Source organism: Ammospiza caudacuta, chromosome 4 (assembly GCF_027887145.1).
Source record: "Ammospiza caudacuta isolate bAmmCau1 chromosome 4, bAmmCau1.pri, whole genome shotgun sequence".
Lineage (NCBI taxonomy): Eukaryota > Metazoa > Chordata > Aves > Passeriformes > Passerellidae > Ammospiza > Ammospiza caudacuta.
In genome coordinates this window covers 50,654,908-50,671,525 of record NC_080596.1, presented here as the reverse complement: position 1 = coordinate 50,671,525, position 16,618 = coordinate 50,654,908, and the positions used below count along the sequence as shown (strand labels likewise).

The window sequence follows — 16,618 nt, the reverse complement described above, 5'->3', positions numbered from 1 at the left end:
GGTCTCTTATGAGACTCTGGTCAAACACAGCAGGGTTTTGTCACAAAGTTGTTGCACAATTATGCAGATAGTGATAATTGCTCATTCTTGCCTTGGGACAAAAGGCAAGCAGGCATATCTGCAATAGCTTCCTTGATATAATAAAATAAAATGTTGAGCCCTACAGGAGGAAGTACTCAAAGTTGTTACAAAGTATTTTGTTTGCTTTATTAGGTAAAACCCTTGGCGCTGGAGCTTTTGGGAAAGTTGTTGAAGCCACTGCTTATGGTCTATTTAAGTCTGATGCTGCTATGACAGTAGCAGTAAAGATGTTGAAAAGTAAGTTGCTGTAGTATATTACAGATATACAGTGTTTTCTCTCTTCCATCTGGCTGGTGTGTTACATACTGAGTGCTGTGCTTTGCCTTGCAGCCAGTGCCCATTTAACAGAGAGAGAAGCCTTGATGTCAGAGCTCAAAGTGCTGAGTTACCTTGGAAACCACATTAATATTGTGAATCTGCTTGGAGCTTGCACTATTGGAGGTGGGGTTATCTGCAGATTGTTGATTATTTCTGTTCTTTTCTAATTGCCAGGAGGATGGACTTTTTGAGGAAGAATCCAAGGTGCAGTTCTAAGTGTAGAAATGATAAATTTCATCTTACAATCTTACATTTGATGCTTAGACAGGTTGCAGATCATCATGATTATCACCTGTGGTTTACTGAATCTAGATTTTAGGCTCATTGTAAAACCAGTAGTAAGACCAAAGTAGCTGCAGCTAGACAGGAAGGTTGCTTTTATTCTCTTTCATGTGAACCATTGGGTGCTTTCTTCTTGAGAGATAACAAAACGTACAGTATAAATTTTCACCTCCACCACACTGTTCCTCATTAATGAGAACTCTTTCTTTGTTGGTATCCAAGGTGAAGTCAACAGGCTTGTCTTCTCTAGTCTTCCAGCCTTTTGTTTAAACTGCAAATGTATCTGTCAAGGCACCAATGAAAGTACAAATTCTGAGCAACAGAAAGTTGAGAAAAGTAATTTTCCAAAAAAAGCGTTGCACAACCATAATGTTTTATATTTAGAATTAACTTCATAAATTTGTTTTCTTACACAATAAAACTACAAAACTTACAGGTAGAAAATCTCCTGAAGTGTCAATAGAGTGATAGAAACCTGTATTTTTAATTTGTATGCATTTTAATATGAAAGATGGTATTGATTCTTACACATTTTTCAAAGAAGATAATCTTGTAAAAATTCATAGTTTTAGGCAAAGGCAAAATATTTCTCACAATTAATGATTTAAAAATAGGATGAAACAGTTTTGTTCAAGCATCCAACTAAGCTGACTCACGGGCCCGATTGCATATCTCTCATTGTAGAAAAAAAGGTCTTGTCTGTAAGAAAATCACACCACAGACACTTCTTTTGCTATTGTGAAAGCTATAATTTTTAACTGCAGAAAAATGGAAATAAACCAGTGAAGTTAGGAAATGATGGCACAGAGTAAACTTAGAGATGAAATAGGACGCAGTGTAATTACATATTCAAGGTCCATAACTGGAGTCATTCACTCAAAAGACATATATTTGATCTATAAACATTGATGCTGAAGATGACTTGATTCCCTTTTCTGATTTCATTTTAATATTCTAAGACCTTGTGCAATGTAGTTTTCTGTGGCAGCAGGCTGTTCTGTTCGAATGATTTTTCCTATTATACTGCAGAATATAACACTCTACATCATTTCCAAAACATTACTGAAGGAGTGTGAAGCTCTACTGTAAACAGAAGTGAATCAAAAGGATTAATGTTTGAAGCTTGAGTTACTCTTAATGTTTGGAACAAATAACTTCCTTCAGGAAGTGAGCAAAATCAAACAGATGTGTCTGGCCAGAAACATTATCACAGGAAAAAAGAGAAAAAGACTTATTTGTTTAATTTTTATACAATGCTGTGCTATTGAGGGGCAGAACATTAATTGGGACACAGCTTTAGCTGGACCATAGTTGTTCATCTGTGAAAGGGAGGATGCTGGGTTACTTATCTATAACTTTTCAAGTCTAGACAGTGCTAGACAGTGTGATTTTTTAATAGTCCAGCCTGTGTGCTTCACTGAATGCTAGCTTTATGTAAGGTTTTCTGCTTTGAAAACAATACTCACCAGCTTTCTAAACCTTACATGCATCTACAGGGCCCACTCTGGTCATTACAGAATATTGCTGTTATGGTGATCTTTTGAATTTTCTGAGACGGAAACGAGATTCATTTATTTGTCCAAAACATGAAGAACATGCAGATGCAGCTGTTTATGAGAACCTTTTGCATCAGTCAGAGCCTGCAGCGTAAGTATGACCTGCTGAAACGTACTTGTGTTTTTAGACGATAGGGAAGGAGGAGAAATCAAAGTTTATTAGGGATAAGAGGTGTGGAGAAACATTTAATGCAGCAGGCTTTGAAGACTCTCTGCTGCACAAGAAAAAAATTTAATTAAGAGGCTATTTGTTCAGGGGGTGGTTTATTCCAACAGTGTCATTATATACAGAGTGGATTGTATGTGCTCTTTGTTTTTCTTCTTTATCAAATTTTCTGCAGTTATTTCATGCACCTCCTTCGCTCCAATTTTTTGTACATATTTATGTTTATTGCTATTAAACTTTGGTAGTGCTTATTTGGCACTTCAAATGACAATTTCCCCAGTGTCAGGCCGTTAGTACCCTGAGTTCTCCCAAATGCCTACCTTCAGAAATGATTTTTTAAAAATATCAAACCAGTGTCTTAAAATGTCAGTAGCAGGCTGCCACTGACAGCTCACTGTGTTTTGTGGTGAAACAACCTGTCTCATGGCTCTGAGATTGCTCTTGCACTTAATTCTCCTGTATATTTTTAACTGCTGTGTTTTATATACCATCCCAGAGTTCTTTCCAAGGGCGTTTCCAAGCAGATTTCCTTCCATTTGCAAAGTGAGAGACAGCTTACCAAAACCCTCGGGCCATTAAAATACCTGCCCATTCTAAATTTTAGTCTTTTTATTGCCCCAGTGGGCCTGTTACTTTGTGTTGGCAGTCAAAAAAGAAGCAGGCCGACCCAAGGAGCTGGAAAAGTTCTTTATCCCAGCAAGGCATAGTACTGGTGAAGCTGTTTGTGCCATGGCAATAAATGGGTATCTGGGGATGCCCCAGAGAGATTGAGACCACTGGGGTGATGAACATAAGGCTGTGATTTGCCACTGGAGGTGTGCTCTCTGTACAGTGAAGGGATTGTGCTGTTTAAGCATATTGAGTTATTGTAAAATGAGTTTACAAACGGCACATTGTAAACTGAGTTATTAACAGCAGAGTATTTACAAGATTCTCGTGTTAGTACTTACTGCTGCTGAATGTGTCAGATGTGTTTCTGGTGGTAACTAAAGCTATTGGTGATCTCATTGCTCCTTCCCATGTTAGCTCTGTGGCTGCATTTATTGTCCTTAAACTAAGCAGATGTTTCAGGCTAAGGAAGTATATGAATTCTAATGGTAATGAAGTGAAAAATGCCAAAGTACATCCATCATTTCCAAAGGTGCCTAAGCTGTATTTATAAACCATATAGTAATGAAAATCTGTACATTTGAATTATATATAGCAATAAGAAAATTTAAACTTAAAAGAATCTAGCAGATGGCTGTCCCAAGACTTGGCTGATCTTTTGAAATAGATGTGAATCCCCTACGGAACTTGGGAATTTCTGAATTTAACATTTTTTACCATTTGTCTTCTGCATTTCAGTTGCCAATTGAACTGCTGAAATAGTCTGGTAGAAGTTGGCCTAAGCAGAAAAAGGAAGCACTAGCAGATCCTGTAAAACATCTGGATGTTAATATAAAGAGAATGAAGTCTGTATAAACAGTATTTATATGAATGGTTTTGTTTACTTACCTGAGCCAAACTCCAAACTTTGAGGTGTACCATTAACTGTACCAACAAACCTCTCTTTCTGTACAGGCATTTCCTCATTTTTTTTCACACACTCATGAATTTCCAGTTAACTGATCATCTGTAAATCAATTATTCAGAAGGTTGGCTTGATGCTGGCTTTTTGTTTGGATAGCTTTTGAGACCTTTTTCACTAAACTATGTTTCTTTTGTTCTGCTGCCTCTACAGTGATGTTGCCAATGAGTACATGGACATGAAACCAGGAGTGTCATATGCAGTCCCACCAAAGGCTGACAAAAAACGACCTGTGAAGTCCGGTGAGTTCAGTGACAAGGAATTCTGTTTGCTGATAGGAGTGCAGGAAGACAGGCTTCATGCCTGTTCAGTTTTAGCATATTTGTCTTTTGTGAATGGGGACACTTAAAACTCAGTAATTGGTGTGAGAAGGCTTGAAAAAGAACAATATGCTAAATTACAGTGTCCTGTATTTCTTCACACTTAAATGGAGTATCAGGATTATTTTTCCTTTTTGGTGATGGGCTATTTATGTGATTCTAGACTGGTACTTACTAAAATTACTGTTTTGTTTAATGTCAAAACAACTCTGCGTGATTTCTACATGATTACACTCGCTTAACTCAAAAGCTGTTGTTGTTTACATTGTGTAGGATCCTACACTGATCAGGATGTTACCCTTTCTATGCCGGAAGATGATGAACTTGCTTTAGATGTAGAAGATCTGCTAAGTTTTTCTTACCAGGTGGCAAAGGGCATGAGCTTCCTTGCCTCCAAAAACGTAAGTTCAGAATTTTTCAGAGATGGACAGAATCAGTAGATTTTTTTTTGTCACTTTCAGTGTTTTAATGGGATCTGTGTGTTTAAATGGTGAATATTTCTATGTTCTTTTCAACAAGCACTGCAAACTGATAGGCTCCCTCTCATACCTGAAGCTTTACATGGTGTTGGAGTTATGTACAGTGCTTATTGGCCAAAAATGATGTTTTATACCACCTAAAACAGAGGTCAATGTGAAGCAGTGTTGTTGTATATCCACTGCTGTGGGTAGTAGAATCAGTGCCATGGTATCTATTTGCATGAGTTTTAAACAGCACTGCACTTGCTACTTCTCTTATGCAGAATACTGCCTTAAAGAGGGGAGGTATCACATTGTGTGCTCTTTTTGTAAGCATGGCTTAATTCACAGGAGATGTCTTGATTTTTAGTTTTCTGGAAAGATAAGATCAGCTTAGAGACCCACAAAAAATCTTCATTGACTACACTGAACATAATAGACATTCCTCTGGGTTTCATAGGAGAGGTATTGCATAACAGAAAGGGATTTATAAAAAAGTCTTAAGCACAGCATAATTAGTATCTCCCTGTGGCTATTCTTGCATTTTATTGCAAAAGTGCCATTTAACATGTAAACATTATAACTAATGTAGCTATTACAGGTGCACCTTAAATAAAGTACAAAACCAAACTTAGGCAATTCAAGGAAAGGAAGACAATCCTGGAGTCCTGTATTACTATTGGGAAATGTATTTTGAATTCTGCTCTGAGGAAAGCGCACATTAAAACTTGCTTTTGCACTTGTTTTTTTTTTTCTCCCACTGCTCCTTCTTCCAAACCAAAGCATAAGTTCCCTTTAGTTTATTTTTCATCTATCAACACATTCAAAACAGGCCTGACATGCAAACATCATATTACAGATGAAACACAGATTCACCACGCTCCTGCATCCTTCACTGTTGAGGACGTGCTGTGCTTAGCACACTCATTCTATATTTCTTCTGTTTTCCTAAAGAGTAGCCCCTGGATCCATTATGTATCATTTGTGGTGACTTTTTCTTTATAGTCCTTCCATTTTTACAGACACAGGGGCATTAAATGGCAGCAAAGGCAGTAAAGAATGTAACATCACCTCACCTTGAGGATGGGAAGTAATGTGCAGTATCGCTTTGGCAGTGCTGAGTTAACACCTATATCACAGAATTAAACTGCAGTGCACTGATGTGTTACTGGTCCTCTTCAGTTGTGCATACTTACACTCTTTGGGCTCCAACAGTTGAATTAGTTAATGCAGACTGCTGTGGGCTCGCAGATAAGGTGCCTCAGATTGCCTTACATCCCTGAGGCAGGAGGGTCCATGAAGATCAGCACACAGAGTGCTCAGCTGCTCTTCCACAGCTTATCAAGGCTGTGCAGGAGTTGGGATAGGAGCTTGTTCTGGGAGGGAAACTGCCTTAAGCACTCGGTGCCTTCGTCAGAGCTTCCTCCCTTAGACAAAGTGTCTGTATTCAATGCAAACTGCACTGATTCTGGAGGAACAAGGCAGAGCCATACTGACTCTTGGCAGTTCCTTTGCCTTGCTGCTTCAGTGCTGTGTGACAGCTTCACATATGCAAAGTGCAGAATTGTATACAGAGGTGAACGGGAGTCTACCAAAACAGTGGAACTAGTAAAAATCATTCCTCATGTAAGCATGCTAAAGGGACAGAGATTAAGTTACTTGTGCAAGCTGCAGTTACGTTCTCAGCTTGATTTTCATAACCTTTGATATTTTAGGTCATTTTTTTTTGGCTAGAAATTCCAAAAGTTCTGAATTTCAAAGAAAAAAGGAAAATTGAACTCTCTTCAGTTACATTTTAGAGAGCAGTGGCCTGCATGGTACATACCATCAGTAAAGCTGAAGGTTAATACTCTTCTTTCCAGATGAAAGAAATCATTTAGTTAGAGAATCACCTCCATTCTCTAGCAAACACACATGGGCTCCACAGTTTTATACAAAGAAACACAGGTGCTGGGAAACTCAGACACTCTTCTGGAACTGCAGTTACCAACACATGCCCACTTCTAAAGTAAAAACTGGAATACAAGGTCCTTCGGTCACTGAATGCATAACCATCCGTTGAAAGATACTGGCATGTGAGAATTTCCATATTTTAAAATACTTAAGTTTGCTTGACCTGTTGTAGGTACATAATAATTCAGCTTTTCCAGATGAGTATTTCTGTTACAGGATGCAGTTTCTGTGTTTGTGTGCTTTGAAGTTGTTACCATAATTTCTCCTATTTTCAGATTTTCAGCTCTTCTATATCAATGACAGAATATTGGGAATATTTTGGAAACAAACCATACTTTCCCCTCTATTTTTTCCTGTATTAGGAAACAATTCAGTGAGGATTTTGATAAATCAGAACAAAGTACCTTAAATTTTAGCTGAGAATGTGAAACACTGCAAAATTCAATGACTGTGACTGATATTTTCTAAACTAAATGCATAGACAACCTTATTACTGTGGATTGATGTAATTATTGTAAAGATACGAGATCAGAATGTTTACTCACCTGAGTAAGCTTATTAGCACATGGCTTCATTGTGATTTACAGCTTGCCTTAAAATGCATAATACAGTAAGTTACATAGCTAAGTAAACATGTAACCAAGCCTGCTAGGGATATTATCAACTAGTTTTGTTTGTTTGTCTATTATTCAGTGCATTCATAGGGATCTGGCCGCAAGAAATATTCTTCTAACTCATGGTCGAATTACAAAAATCTGTGACTTTGGCCTGGCAAGAGATATAAGGAATGACTCAAATTACGTGGTCAAAGGAAATGTAAGTATACATGGTACTTAATACACTTGTTTTAAGTTAAGCAAGTTCCTGTTGTCTTGATGTGCAAATAAAAGTCTTTTTTAGTTAGATGGAAATCTGGATTTTCCAGTTCTGGTGTGTATATATATATATCTCAGTGTTGGCTAGGAGGGGAAGTTTCTGACATAGATGTGTGTGCTGACAAAATTCTTAGTTTATACTTGTTATACTGGAAAATATGTGCTCATAGCTGAATGCATGTTGTAGTGAAATAAATGTTTTTGCTGCACCAATATAATGTCCAGTCTTCTTATTATACATGAATGTACTCAAAAGTACTGATCTGTAATTGCTAGTTTTGACATGGAAATATTCTAGTATCCCAGTTTTTGGATTTAATTTTAATTTTGGAATTATTTGGAAACATTATCCCTGTGCATTGCACTATTTTTCAGTTATTGAAATAGTTTATTTTAAAAATATCTAAATAATCAGGGTTTTGCAGCTTCTCTTTTTTTGTAAGGGAGCACTCAGACAATGAAAACTGAAGTGTGAATTTACTGATTAGAGCATCAATGGGAGGCAAAAACATCTTGGTTTTCTCTGATTCAATAGAGACATCCTAACCTCCCTCGTATGTGTAACAAACACAGCTTTAGCTTGCAGCTGTAGTTCAAACCCTGTAACAGGGTTGGAACAAGACACTATATTTTGATGAGGAAAGTTTAAAACCTCCCATGTAGAAGAGTACCGACCTCACAAGTACCTATTAAACCTCTGGAGGGGTACAAAGGCACTTTGAAGTGATGCAGATTACCTTGGCAGCTCTTGCAGTCCCCTTTAAAGTGCCAGAGCAGTAAAAAGAGCCCTACTACAAAAGAAAATCGAGCTTCTCTGTGGTTAAGCTGGGGAAGTGTTTATGAAGTATAGGTATTTTGCATCTCAGAATCATTTATGCTGCCTGGCTTAGTGTTCTAAGTCTGTGTCAGATAGGTGCAGCCAGCTGCTGCCTTCAGAGTACGTATGCTTTCCCTTGCACAGTTTTTCAAAGGAGAAGATCCATGTTCAGCAAGGCAGCCCTTGTCCCCAGTTCAGCTGAGGGCTCCATGATCTTAATGATGAGGGCTGGTCATTACTTAGGGGCTTGACAGCACATGAACTAAAGCTTACCTGTCCTGCCTTTGGCAAGCTGATAAAGAGAGAAAATGGCACACCTGAGCATCTCTCACCAAAGGGGTTTGCCACTCAGATAACTTCAGTCAATCCATGGTACCTCAGGTATGACGTAACTCTGGTGCTGTGCTGTTACCCAGCAGGCCTTGATGTCTCAGGTACCTACAGCATCCTTATTTTAGGCTGTGAGACAGGTTTATTGGTTTTCTTCAAAACAATGTCAGTACCAGCCACTGGTTCAGGTTAGGGAGCAGTAGGAGCTGAAATGATTCATGAGTGCCTGCTGTGACAAAATATTGAGTAGTGTTTAGTGTAACCAAGCTACTTTCAGGCTCAAGGTCAGGTCAAGAGCTGCCTGATCATAAAGGGTCCTGGGAGTAGGAAGTTTAAACAGCAGCTTAGGAGGGAAGTGTGCAACTGAGTTTTATTTGTTTAGGTTATCCATTAAGTTTTCTGAGTTCAGAGAATCACAGAATCATAGAATGGTTTGGGTTGGAAGGACCTTCTAAGATCATCTAGTCCAACCCCACTGTCATGGGCAAGGACATCTTTTCACTAGATCAGGTTGCTTAGAGAGCCATGCAATCTGACCTTGAACATCTCCAGTGTTGGAAATGTTGCCCAGATGAAGTATCCACAACCTCTCTGGGCTACCTGTTCCAGTCTCTCACTATCCTCATCATAATTTTTTTCCTTGTTTCCAATCTAAATCCATGCCCTTTCAGTTTAAAACCATTTTTCCTTGTTCAGTCATCACAAGCCCCAGTAAAAAGTCTCTTTCCATCTTTGCTGTAAGTCCTCTTTATATAGGCCACAATGAGGTCTCCCTTCTCTTCTCCAGACTGAATAACCCCAGCTCTCTCAAACTTTCTTCACATGAGATGTGTTCAAGCCTTCTGATCATTGGGAGAAAGAAGTCTGTTTTTTCCAAAGCAGGAAGAATCTTTAGGACAGAGGTCTGACCAGCTCCTACAGTCAGACAAGGAAAGGGCAAACCAGGGAGAGGAAGGTGGAAGCAAATGCAAAGGCTTCCTGTGTCCTTTCTTCTGCTCCAGTTAGCATTCATAAGGGATCTTTCCATTCCCACACAAACTTAAAAAAAAATCACAGAATCATAGAATTGTTCAGGTGGTGAAAGACCTTTTAGATCATTCACTCCAACTGCTAACCCAGCACTACCAAGTCCCCTAAACCATTTCTCTAAGCCCCACATCTAACATGTTTTTTAAATATGTCCAGGGATGGTGACTCCATCACTTCCCCAGGCAGCCTATTCCAATGCTTGACAGCCCTTTTGGTGAAGAATTTTTCCTGATATCCAATTCAAACCTCCCCTGGCACAATTCAAGGCCATTTTCTGAGATCCCGTCACTTGTTGTGTAGAAGAGACAGATCCCCACCTTGCTACAGAGTCCTGTTGGGTAGCTGCAGAGAGCACTAAGGTCTCCCCCAGCCTCCTTTTCTTTGGGATAAATGACTCCAGATCCCTCAGCTGATCCCTGTAGGGCTTAATGTTCCAGACTCTTCATTACCTTCTTTGTTTTTCTTTGGAAACACTCCAGTACCTAAATGTCAGTGTTGTAGTGAGGGGCTCAGAACTGGGCACAGCACTCAAGGTGTGTCCTCACCAGTGCTGAGTACAGGGGGACAGTCACTGCCCTGCTCCTGCTGGCCACACTATTGCTGACACAGGCCAGGGTGCCATTGGCCTGCTTGGCCACCTGGGCACATCTGGCTCATGTTCAGCTGCTGCTGACCAGCACCTCCAGGTCCTTTTCTGCTGGGCAGGATCCACCACTTGGCCTTATTGAACCTCATACAACTGGCTTGGCTCATAATCCAGTTTGTCCAGATACATCTGTAGAGCCTTCCTGCCCTCCAGCAGATCAATACTTCTGCCCAAAAATATATATATTAATATATATTACTTTTATCTGAATTTAAATTTTTCTACTGATAGACTAAGGAGCTAATGTATTGACTAAAGCCTTGAAGCATCTTGACTATGTCAATCTTATTTGGCTGCCTGTGCCAGCCAGTCTACCAAAGTAGACTTGCTTACATGCTTAAGTAACCATGCCATGATCACTTACATTATTTTCCTCTGACTTCCTGATATCCTTTATTAATTAGACAGAAGGAGTCAAACAGTATTCAGAAAATCAGAGTGCAAGGAACAGTATTTATTTGCTTGGTGGACCCACAGAAAGATGGATCACTAGCAATGCAGCACTTGGAGACTCTAAAATGCTAAAAGTTTCTTTTTTGTTGGATACTTCTTGATTTTAAAAATACTTAATGCACATTAAAAAACAGAAAAAGTTGATTTTACCTTATCAATTCTTTATTCCTTATATCTATTGTCTAAATTTATTCCCTCTTCCCTGGAAAGGCTCGTCTTCCCGTGAAGTGGATGGCACCTGAAAGTATTTTCAATTGCGTCTACACCTTTGAGAGTGACGTCTGGTCTTACGGGATATTGCTTTGGGAGCTCTTTTCTTTAGGTAAGCTCCTTCAAGATGTGTACTTCATATCTGTTTCATTTGGGGGTTTACTGTAGGTGCAGAAATCATATTGCTCACCTGCTCTCTCAACAGGAAGCAGCCCCTATCCAGGGATACCTGTGGACTCCAAGTTCTATAAAATGATCAAAGAAGGATACAGGATGTTCAGCCCTGAGTGTGCGCCACCTGAAATGTAAGTGAGCAACCAGCACCTCCAATCGTCCAAACAACAGTAAAGATGTGAAGAAAGGGAAGCTTCTGTTCTTGCACTAAGGCTCATTGCACTGCCCCATTGTAATTTTTTTAAAGTTATTTTCATGTTTTAAATAATTCATGTACTCTTAAGTAGCAGAATACACACCTGTGTTGTTACAAGGAATGAAATACACTCATGCCTTGTGCCATCTAATCACTTTGTCATGGCACCTGCTCGCTGTCAATAAATTATTGACAGATCACAAAACATAATTAAACATTTTTACTTCAGATAAAGAAGTCAGTGAGATGTATCACCAGACTGTAGAGCATCTGCATTTTGCCTTACTTCCTGACAGCAAGAGGGCTGGCTACTGATCTTCTTTATGAGACATTCCTAATTCACTATTTTGTAAATGGATTGGCATTTAACAAGCTGTCAAAGAAACTATGTCCAGAGCCTCCCATTAGTGGTGAGTTCTCTGTTGTCACAAACACAGGTCTTAGCAGCAACATTCCTGTTCTTAAAGTCATTTAAAGAAGATGCAATGCTTTTGTTTCAAATAATAATGCAGGAGAGATAAGAACTAAGGATTTCTTCATGAGCAGTATTTAATTTTGGTGTCTTTACAGGTATGACATAATGAAGAGTTGCTGGGATTCTGATCCCTTACAGAGACCCACATTTAAACAAATTGTACAGATGATAGAGCAGCAGCTTTCAGATAATGCCCCCCGGGTAAGTTATGGATTAAGCAGTTTCAAGCAAGATGTTACACTAGACCTGTGAGAAGGAGAGTCCAGGCACTGCATTTCTGGTATTACTTATGTAGCTTTGCAGCATCAGTCTGGGTAGTAAGAATGATGTTTGGGCTATTCCATTAGACAGTATCTATCTAAGCCCATACCCAACATTTATTAGCTGCAGAACATTTTTTGCATTACTGATGTTTCTCACTTACAATAGACCTGTCACAACAATTTTGACATTACAAAATGCAACAGTACTGCATAAATTCACCTTATCCTAAACTATGAAAAATTCTGTTAATCTGGGAAACATCCCAGAAATAAATACAATTAGTTTTTATTCGAAAGCCGTTGGATGAAGGGGTGGAGCCTTTGGCACTCTTCTGCATCTTCTCACTTCCCTCCCCTAATACATTTACATAACCTTGGAGGTATGTTGTGACAAATTGTGTGTGCTGCTCTTTCAACCATTCCATGGCAAAAGCTTATTCTGAGCAGGCAACTGGAAAAAACTGTCCAAAGAAAAACTGGAGGCACATCCTAAACTTGGATCATCTCTCTCCATAACTTTGTGTGTTGCTAGGGTTTAGACCTGACTTAAAAATATAGCTTCCTTTTACTTTCTGGATGCCTCGTTTGGGAAGAGAGTACATGGCTTCCTGACAATTTGAGAAAAGAGGAAACTGAAAGCTGCTGGTGTTCAATTGCATCCTGTAGTGTATTTTTGGCAGGTGCAGGCATTACTAAAACAAAAGCAAGAATCTGAAGGAATTATTAGTGAGATTTCTGGGGGAGCTTAGTAATAACCTGAGCTATTTCTTTTTTTTGAGCTCAGTTGAAATTTGGCATGCAGTTGGAAACTAGAGTGTTTTTAGTAACTGAGACTGAGCTTCGTGATTCTTTATAAGTAGCAGTTAAGCCCAAGACCTTTTGACACTGTTTTGATTTGCAAAGAAGTTCCTGAGCTGGAGCCCTTCCACAGCAGTGTATAGTACAGGGAGGGAAAAGGCTAAGAAAGGAATGCTCTCCAAGAACGTGTGAAGGGAGCAGTCTGCAGAGTACTGACACCAGTGTTTGGCTTCTGCAGGTTTATGCCAACTTCTCGACCCCACCTTCCAGCCAAGGAAATGCTCCAGATCACGCTGTGAGGATTAACTCGGTAGGCAGCAGTGCTTCCTCGACTCAGCCTCTCCTGGTACGCGAAGATGTTTGAGTGGCATGTGAAGAAGAGGAGATCAGATGTGTTAGCTGTTTGTATTGTGCAGGGGCTGAGAGAGGGACAACTTCAGTAATTTCTCTTTCTTTTACTCACTACTACCACTGTGTAGCTGAAATGTTGTTGTAATACTGTCCTTTACCATGCACTGTTATACATAAACTTAATCTGCTGAGCACGGTTACAGGCATCATTGCAGTGTTAATTGAAGCTGTATATATTTTGCTATATTGTGTGTATTTGCAGTAGAGAGCCAGATGTGAAAAAAACATCCGACAAAAGAAATCATAAACCAGGGTGTGGAATTAGATGACTGTACATCAAACCAAATCTGCAGTGATTAGTCTCTGGATCTGTGCCTGGAATGCATACAGTCATTTTCTAGTTAATCTTGTTTTTCTGAATTTCTGAAATAAACAAGTATTAAGTTAATGGTTTTGTAAACCCCTTTCCACATCCAGCCAAGCCTGAAAGGCTTTCTCAGGCAGGTATTATAGTTTGGAGGCCAATGAGGGTGCTGTATTTGTCTGGGAAAAAGAGGTGAAGGAACCAAGACCCTTCCAAAAGGTGATTTGCACAGCTGGAAACCCTCCTCGGAGCTCTGGGGTTTAAACCAAAGGAGAAGGGAGGAAGAGTATGGATTTTCATTTTTATTTCCCAGCTGTGCTGTCAGCCTTGCAGACCAGTTGCACTGTTTCCATGGATATATGCGCTACTTCCCACCAGGAAGTGCATTCCCTGCCAGGATGAAGCTGCCCATTGCTGGGTCTCACTCCACCATGGAACCTGAACTGCTTCTGTGGCCCTCTGCCTGGGGTGCCCAAAGACTTTGACATTTGTTTTGCTAATAGGTGCATCTAAAAGTGTTCCCCAAAGATAGATGGGCCCTGCCAAATTGGTCAGAAAAGAGGAGGAAGGCTGCTTCCAGTAAACTGTGTGTACAGAGAAGAGGCCATTTAACGACTCATCTTATCTAAGGGAGACCAGAGAAAAATAATGCTCTCCTGGGGGCCCTTTCCTTATCTTGTCCTACCCAGGTGAATCTTTCCCACAGGCAGTCATGGATAGTGTTAACTAGAAAGGGCTATTCTCCTCCACCCCAAGTTGTTTCTTTGGTAGTCCAGAGATGATAATGAAGAAGAGTCTAACTGAGAAGTGCCGAATTTATAAATGGCATAAAACAAAGAATCTTTTCATTCATCTTTGAAAGACATGAAGCTTTGGGGTCAGAATCTGTTGAGCCCAGGGCTGTGCTTAAAAGTGTTTTCTAACCCCTTTTCTTCCCACCAGGAACACTGCTGGTTCTTGTCTTCCTTTGTTTCTGACCCCTAAAAATAAGTAAAGGCATTGAGAGAAGTATTTCTCAGAGGCAGAGTACTGCTTGAGTATCTATTTATTTACAATGCACTTAAGCACTCTGTTACTTACTTTACCAGGATTTTGGTTGAGTTTACATGCAATTCAAATGTGTAACTAGCTGCCCAAATACAAGGTAATTGTAAATACACACGCTGGTAGTATATTTTGGGTTACATTGAATACCGCACTCCTTCTATGACTGTGCATTTGGTTTGTTGTTACAGGAATCCGTCTTTCAGAGTTAAATAAAAAAAATTAGCCATTTGCACTGAACTTACTTAGGCTGTTGCACCTTTCCAAAGTTAGCCATTTGTTTGGATGCACTCTTATGCATACTAGTTGTTGAGCATTTTCAGTTTAATGCTATAAAAGCTCTTTTGTAACGTGTTGGCTTTTGGAGCAACTGTAGACAAACTAGTTGTTATAGATGTCTCGGTACTTTACAGACACTTAGCTGAAAGAGGTTTGGGTTTTTTCGTTCTTGAAATTTATATTTTTATAATTTGGGGGGGGGGTTTGAAACTTATTTTGCAATGGCTTGGTGTTTTGACTGGGTATATGCATTGTTTTTGTAAATATGGAAATGTAGCAATAATGTCCTTTTGACTATTCTCAGTCCTTGAGTCTCAAAAATATTTTTTTATATATATATATATGCAAAAACTATATGTATAAATATGTAAGTGTTTGAAAGTTTATGAAACACTTATGGATATGTTGCTCAGTTGTAGAATTGCAGTTAAGAAAAGTTCAAATAAATCTGTAAATATGTATTCAAATGCGAACAATGTGTATTATGTTAAAACTGAATATTTTCATGTAAGTCTTAATAAATTCCTGGGTTGAAGCAAAACCTCAGTGTCTGGCCACACACAGGTTCAAGTCTGGCATTCAGAAACACTTTTGCAAATACCTGCCAAAAAATTTTATTTGCTATGTAAGTTCTTTACCTGTGAATATATGGGACAAATACTTGAAAACTCCAGTGGAGCTTTGTTCTGGGAGAAAATTGCAGTTAGAAGATTGATCTTGTAGTCTGTTGGTGCAGTTGATATGTCATAAATAGCGTTTAAAATTAAGGTCTCTCACTATTGCTAAGGAAGTGGTTGAAGAGGGAATTGGAGCCACTCAAAGGCTGCAGTGATGCTGAATATTCCCCCTTGCTTAAAGCCATGTACGTGCTCTTGGCCCCTCTTTCAGGCTGGCATGAGAGCTCGTGCTGGACTGGCCGAGTGCTGGGAGGCAGCAGGAGATACCTGGGGCTGCTGCACTGGGAGGGGTCATGAAGGGAAAGCTGCCCTCGCTTGAGCAGGTACTCTGTGTCTTGGTGGGAGTCCCTCTGACGTAGTTACTCCAGGTGTGAAATCTGTGACTCCCCATCTCACACTTGTTCCTGTGCTGCCTAAGGGTTTGCCTGCTTGTTATATGATTTAATTGTAGTTATGGAGCGTATAAATCTCTAAAATTACCCTACTAAAACCCCTACTAACTTATATGGGAGACAAACCTCAACCATTTTGGTCCTTAAACATTCCTGTTCTGTCAGCAGACAACCTTGAAAAGCTCCCCTTCTTCAGCTTCTTTTGTAAAAACAGCTTCCTTTTTTTTTTTTTCTTCTTCCACACAGGTCTTCACTTTGCTTGTTAAAAATATTTAAGGAAATTATAACCTGGTTTTATCAGGAGCCATGAGATACAAGCTTTGTTAAAACTGGCATTGTCATTGTTTCTAATAATGCTTCAGAAGATACCAAGATGGTGTCTGATATGGAACCATTTTTTTCCTATCTTGTCCACCACCCCCACATTCAAGCAGAGTAGAGTTCATTCTGAAGGATTCCTGCAGCTGAATTGTACAAATAATTTGGGAGTTCTCATTTAGCATAGCCAAAGGAGCAATTTTATGCATTTATTTGGTTATCA

The 16,618-nt window shown here is 39.4% G+C and overlaps 1 protein-coding gene across 1 annotated transcript in view; it reads left to right on the top strand.

The window, feature by feature from the left end:
* Positions 1–15,526, top strand: part of KIT (KIT proto-oncogene, receptor tyrosine kinase) — a 55,322-nt gene extending 39,796 nt beyond the window's left edge. The window contains exons 12-21 of the mRNA XM_058803205.1: positions 214–318; positions 412–522; positions 2,178–2,328; positions 4,127–4,215; positions 4,567–4,694; positions 7,398–7,520; positions 11,065–11,176; positions 11,270–11,369; positions 12,005–12,110; positions 13,209–15,526. Coding sequence (XP_058659188.1) covers positions 214–318; positions 412–522; positions 2,178–2,328; positions 4,127–4,215; positions 4,567–4,694; positions 7,398–7,520; positions 11,065–11,176; positions 11,270–11,369; positions 12,005–12,110; positions 13,209–13,334 — 1,151 coding nt within the window. The 3' untranslated portion in view covers positions 13,335–15,526. The remainder of the gene's footprint in view (positions 1–213; positions 319–411; positions 523–2,177; positions 2,329–4,126; positions 4,216–4,566; positions 4,695–7,397; positions 7,521–11,064; positions 11,177–11,269; positions 11,370–12,004; positions 12,111–13,208) is intronic.
* The last annotated feature ends 1,092 nt before the right edge of the window (positions 15,527–16,618 follow it).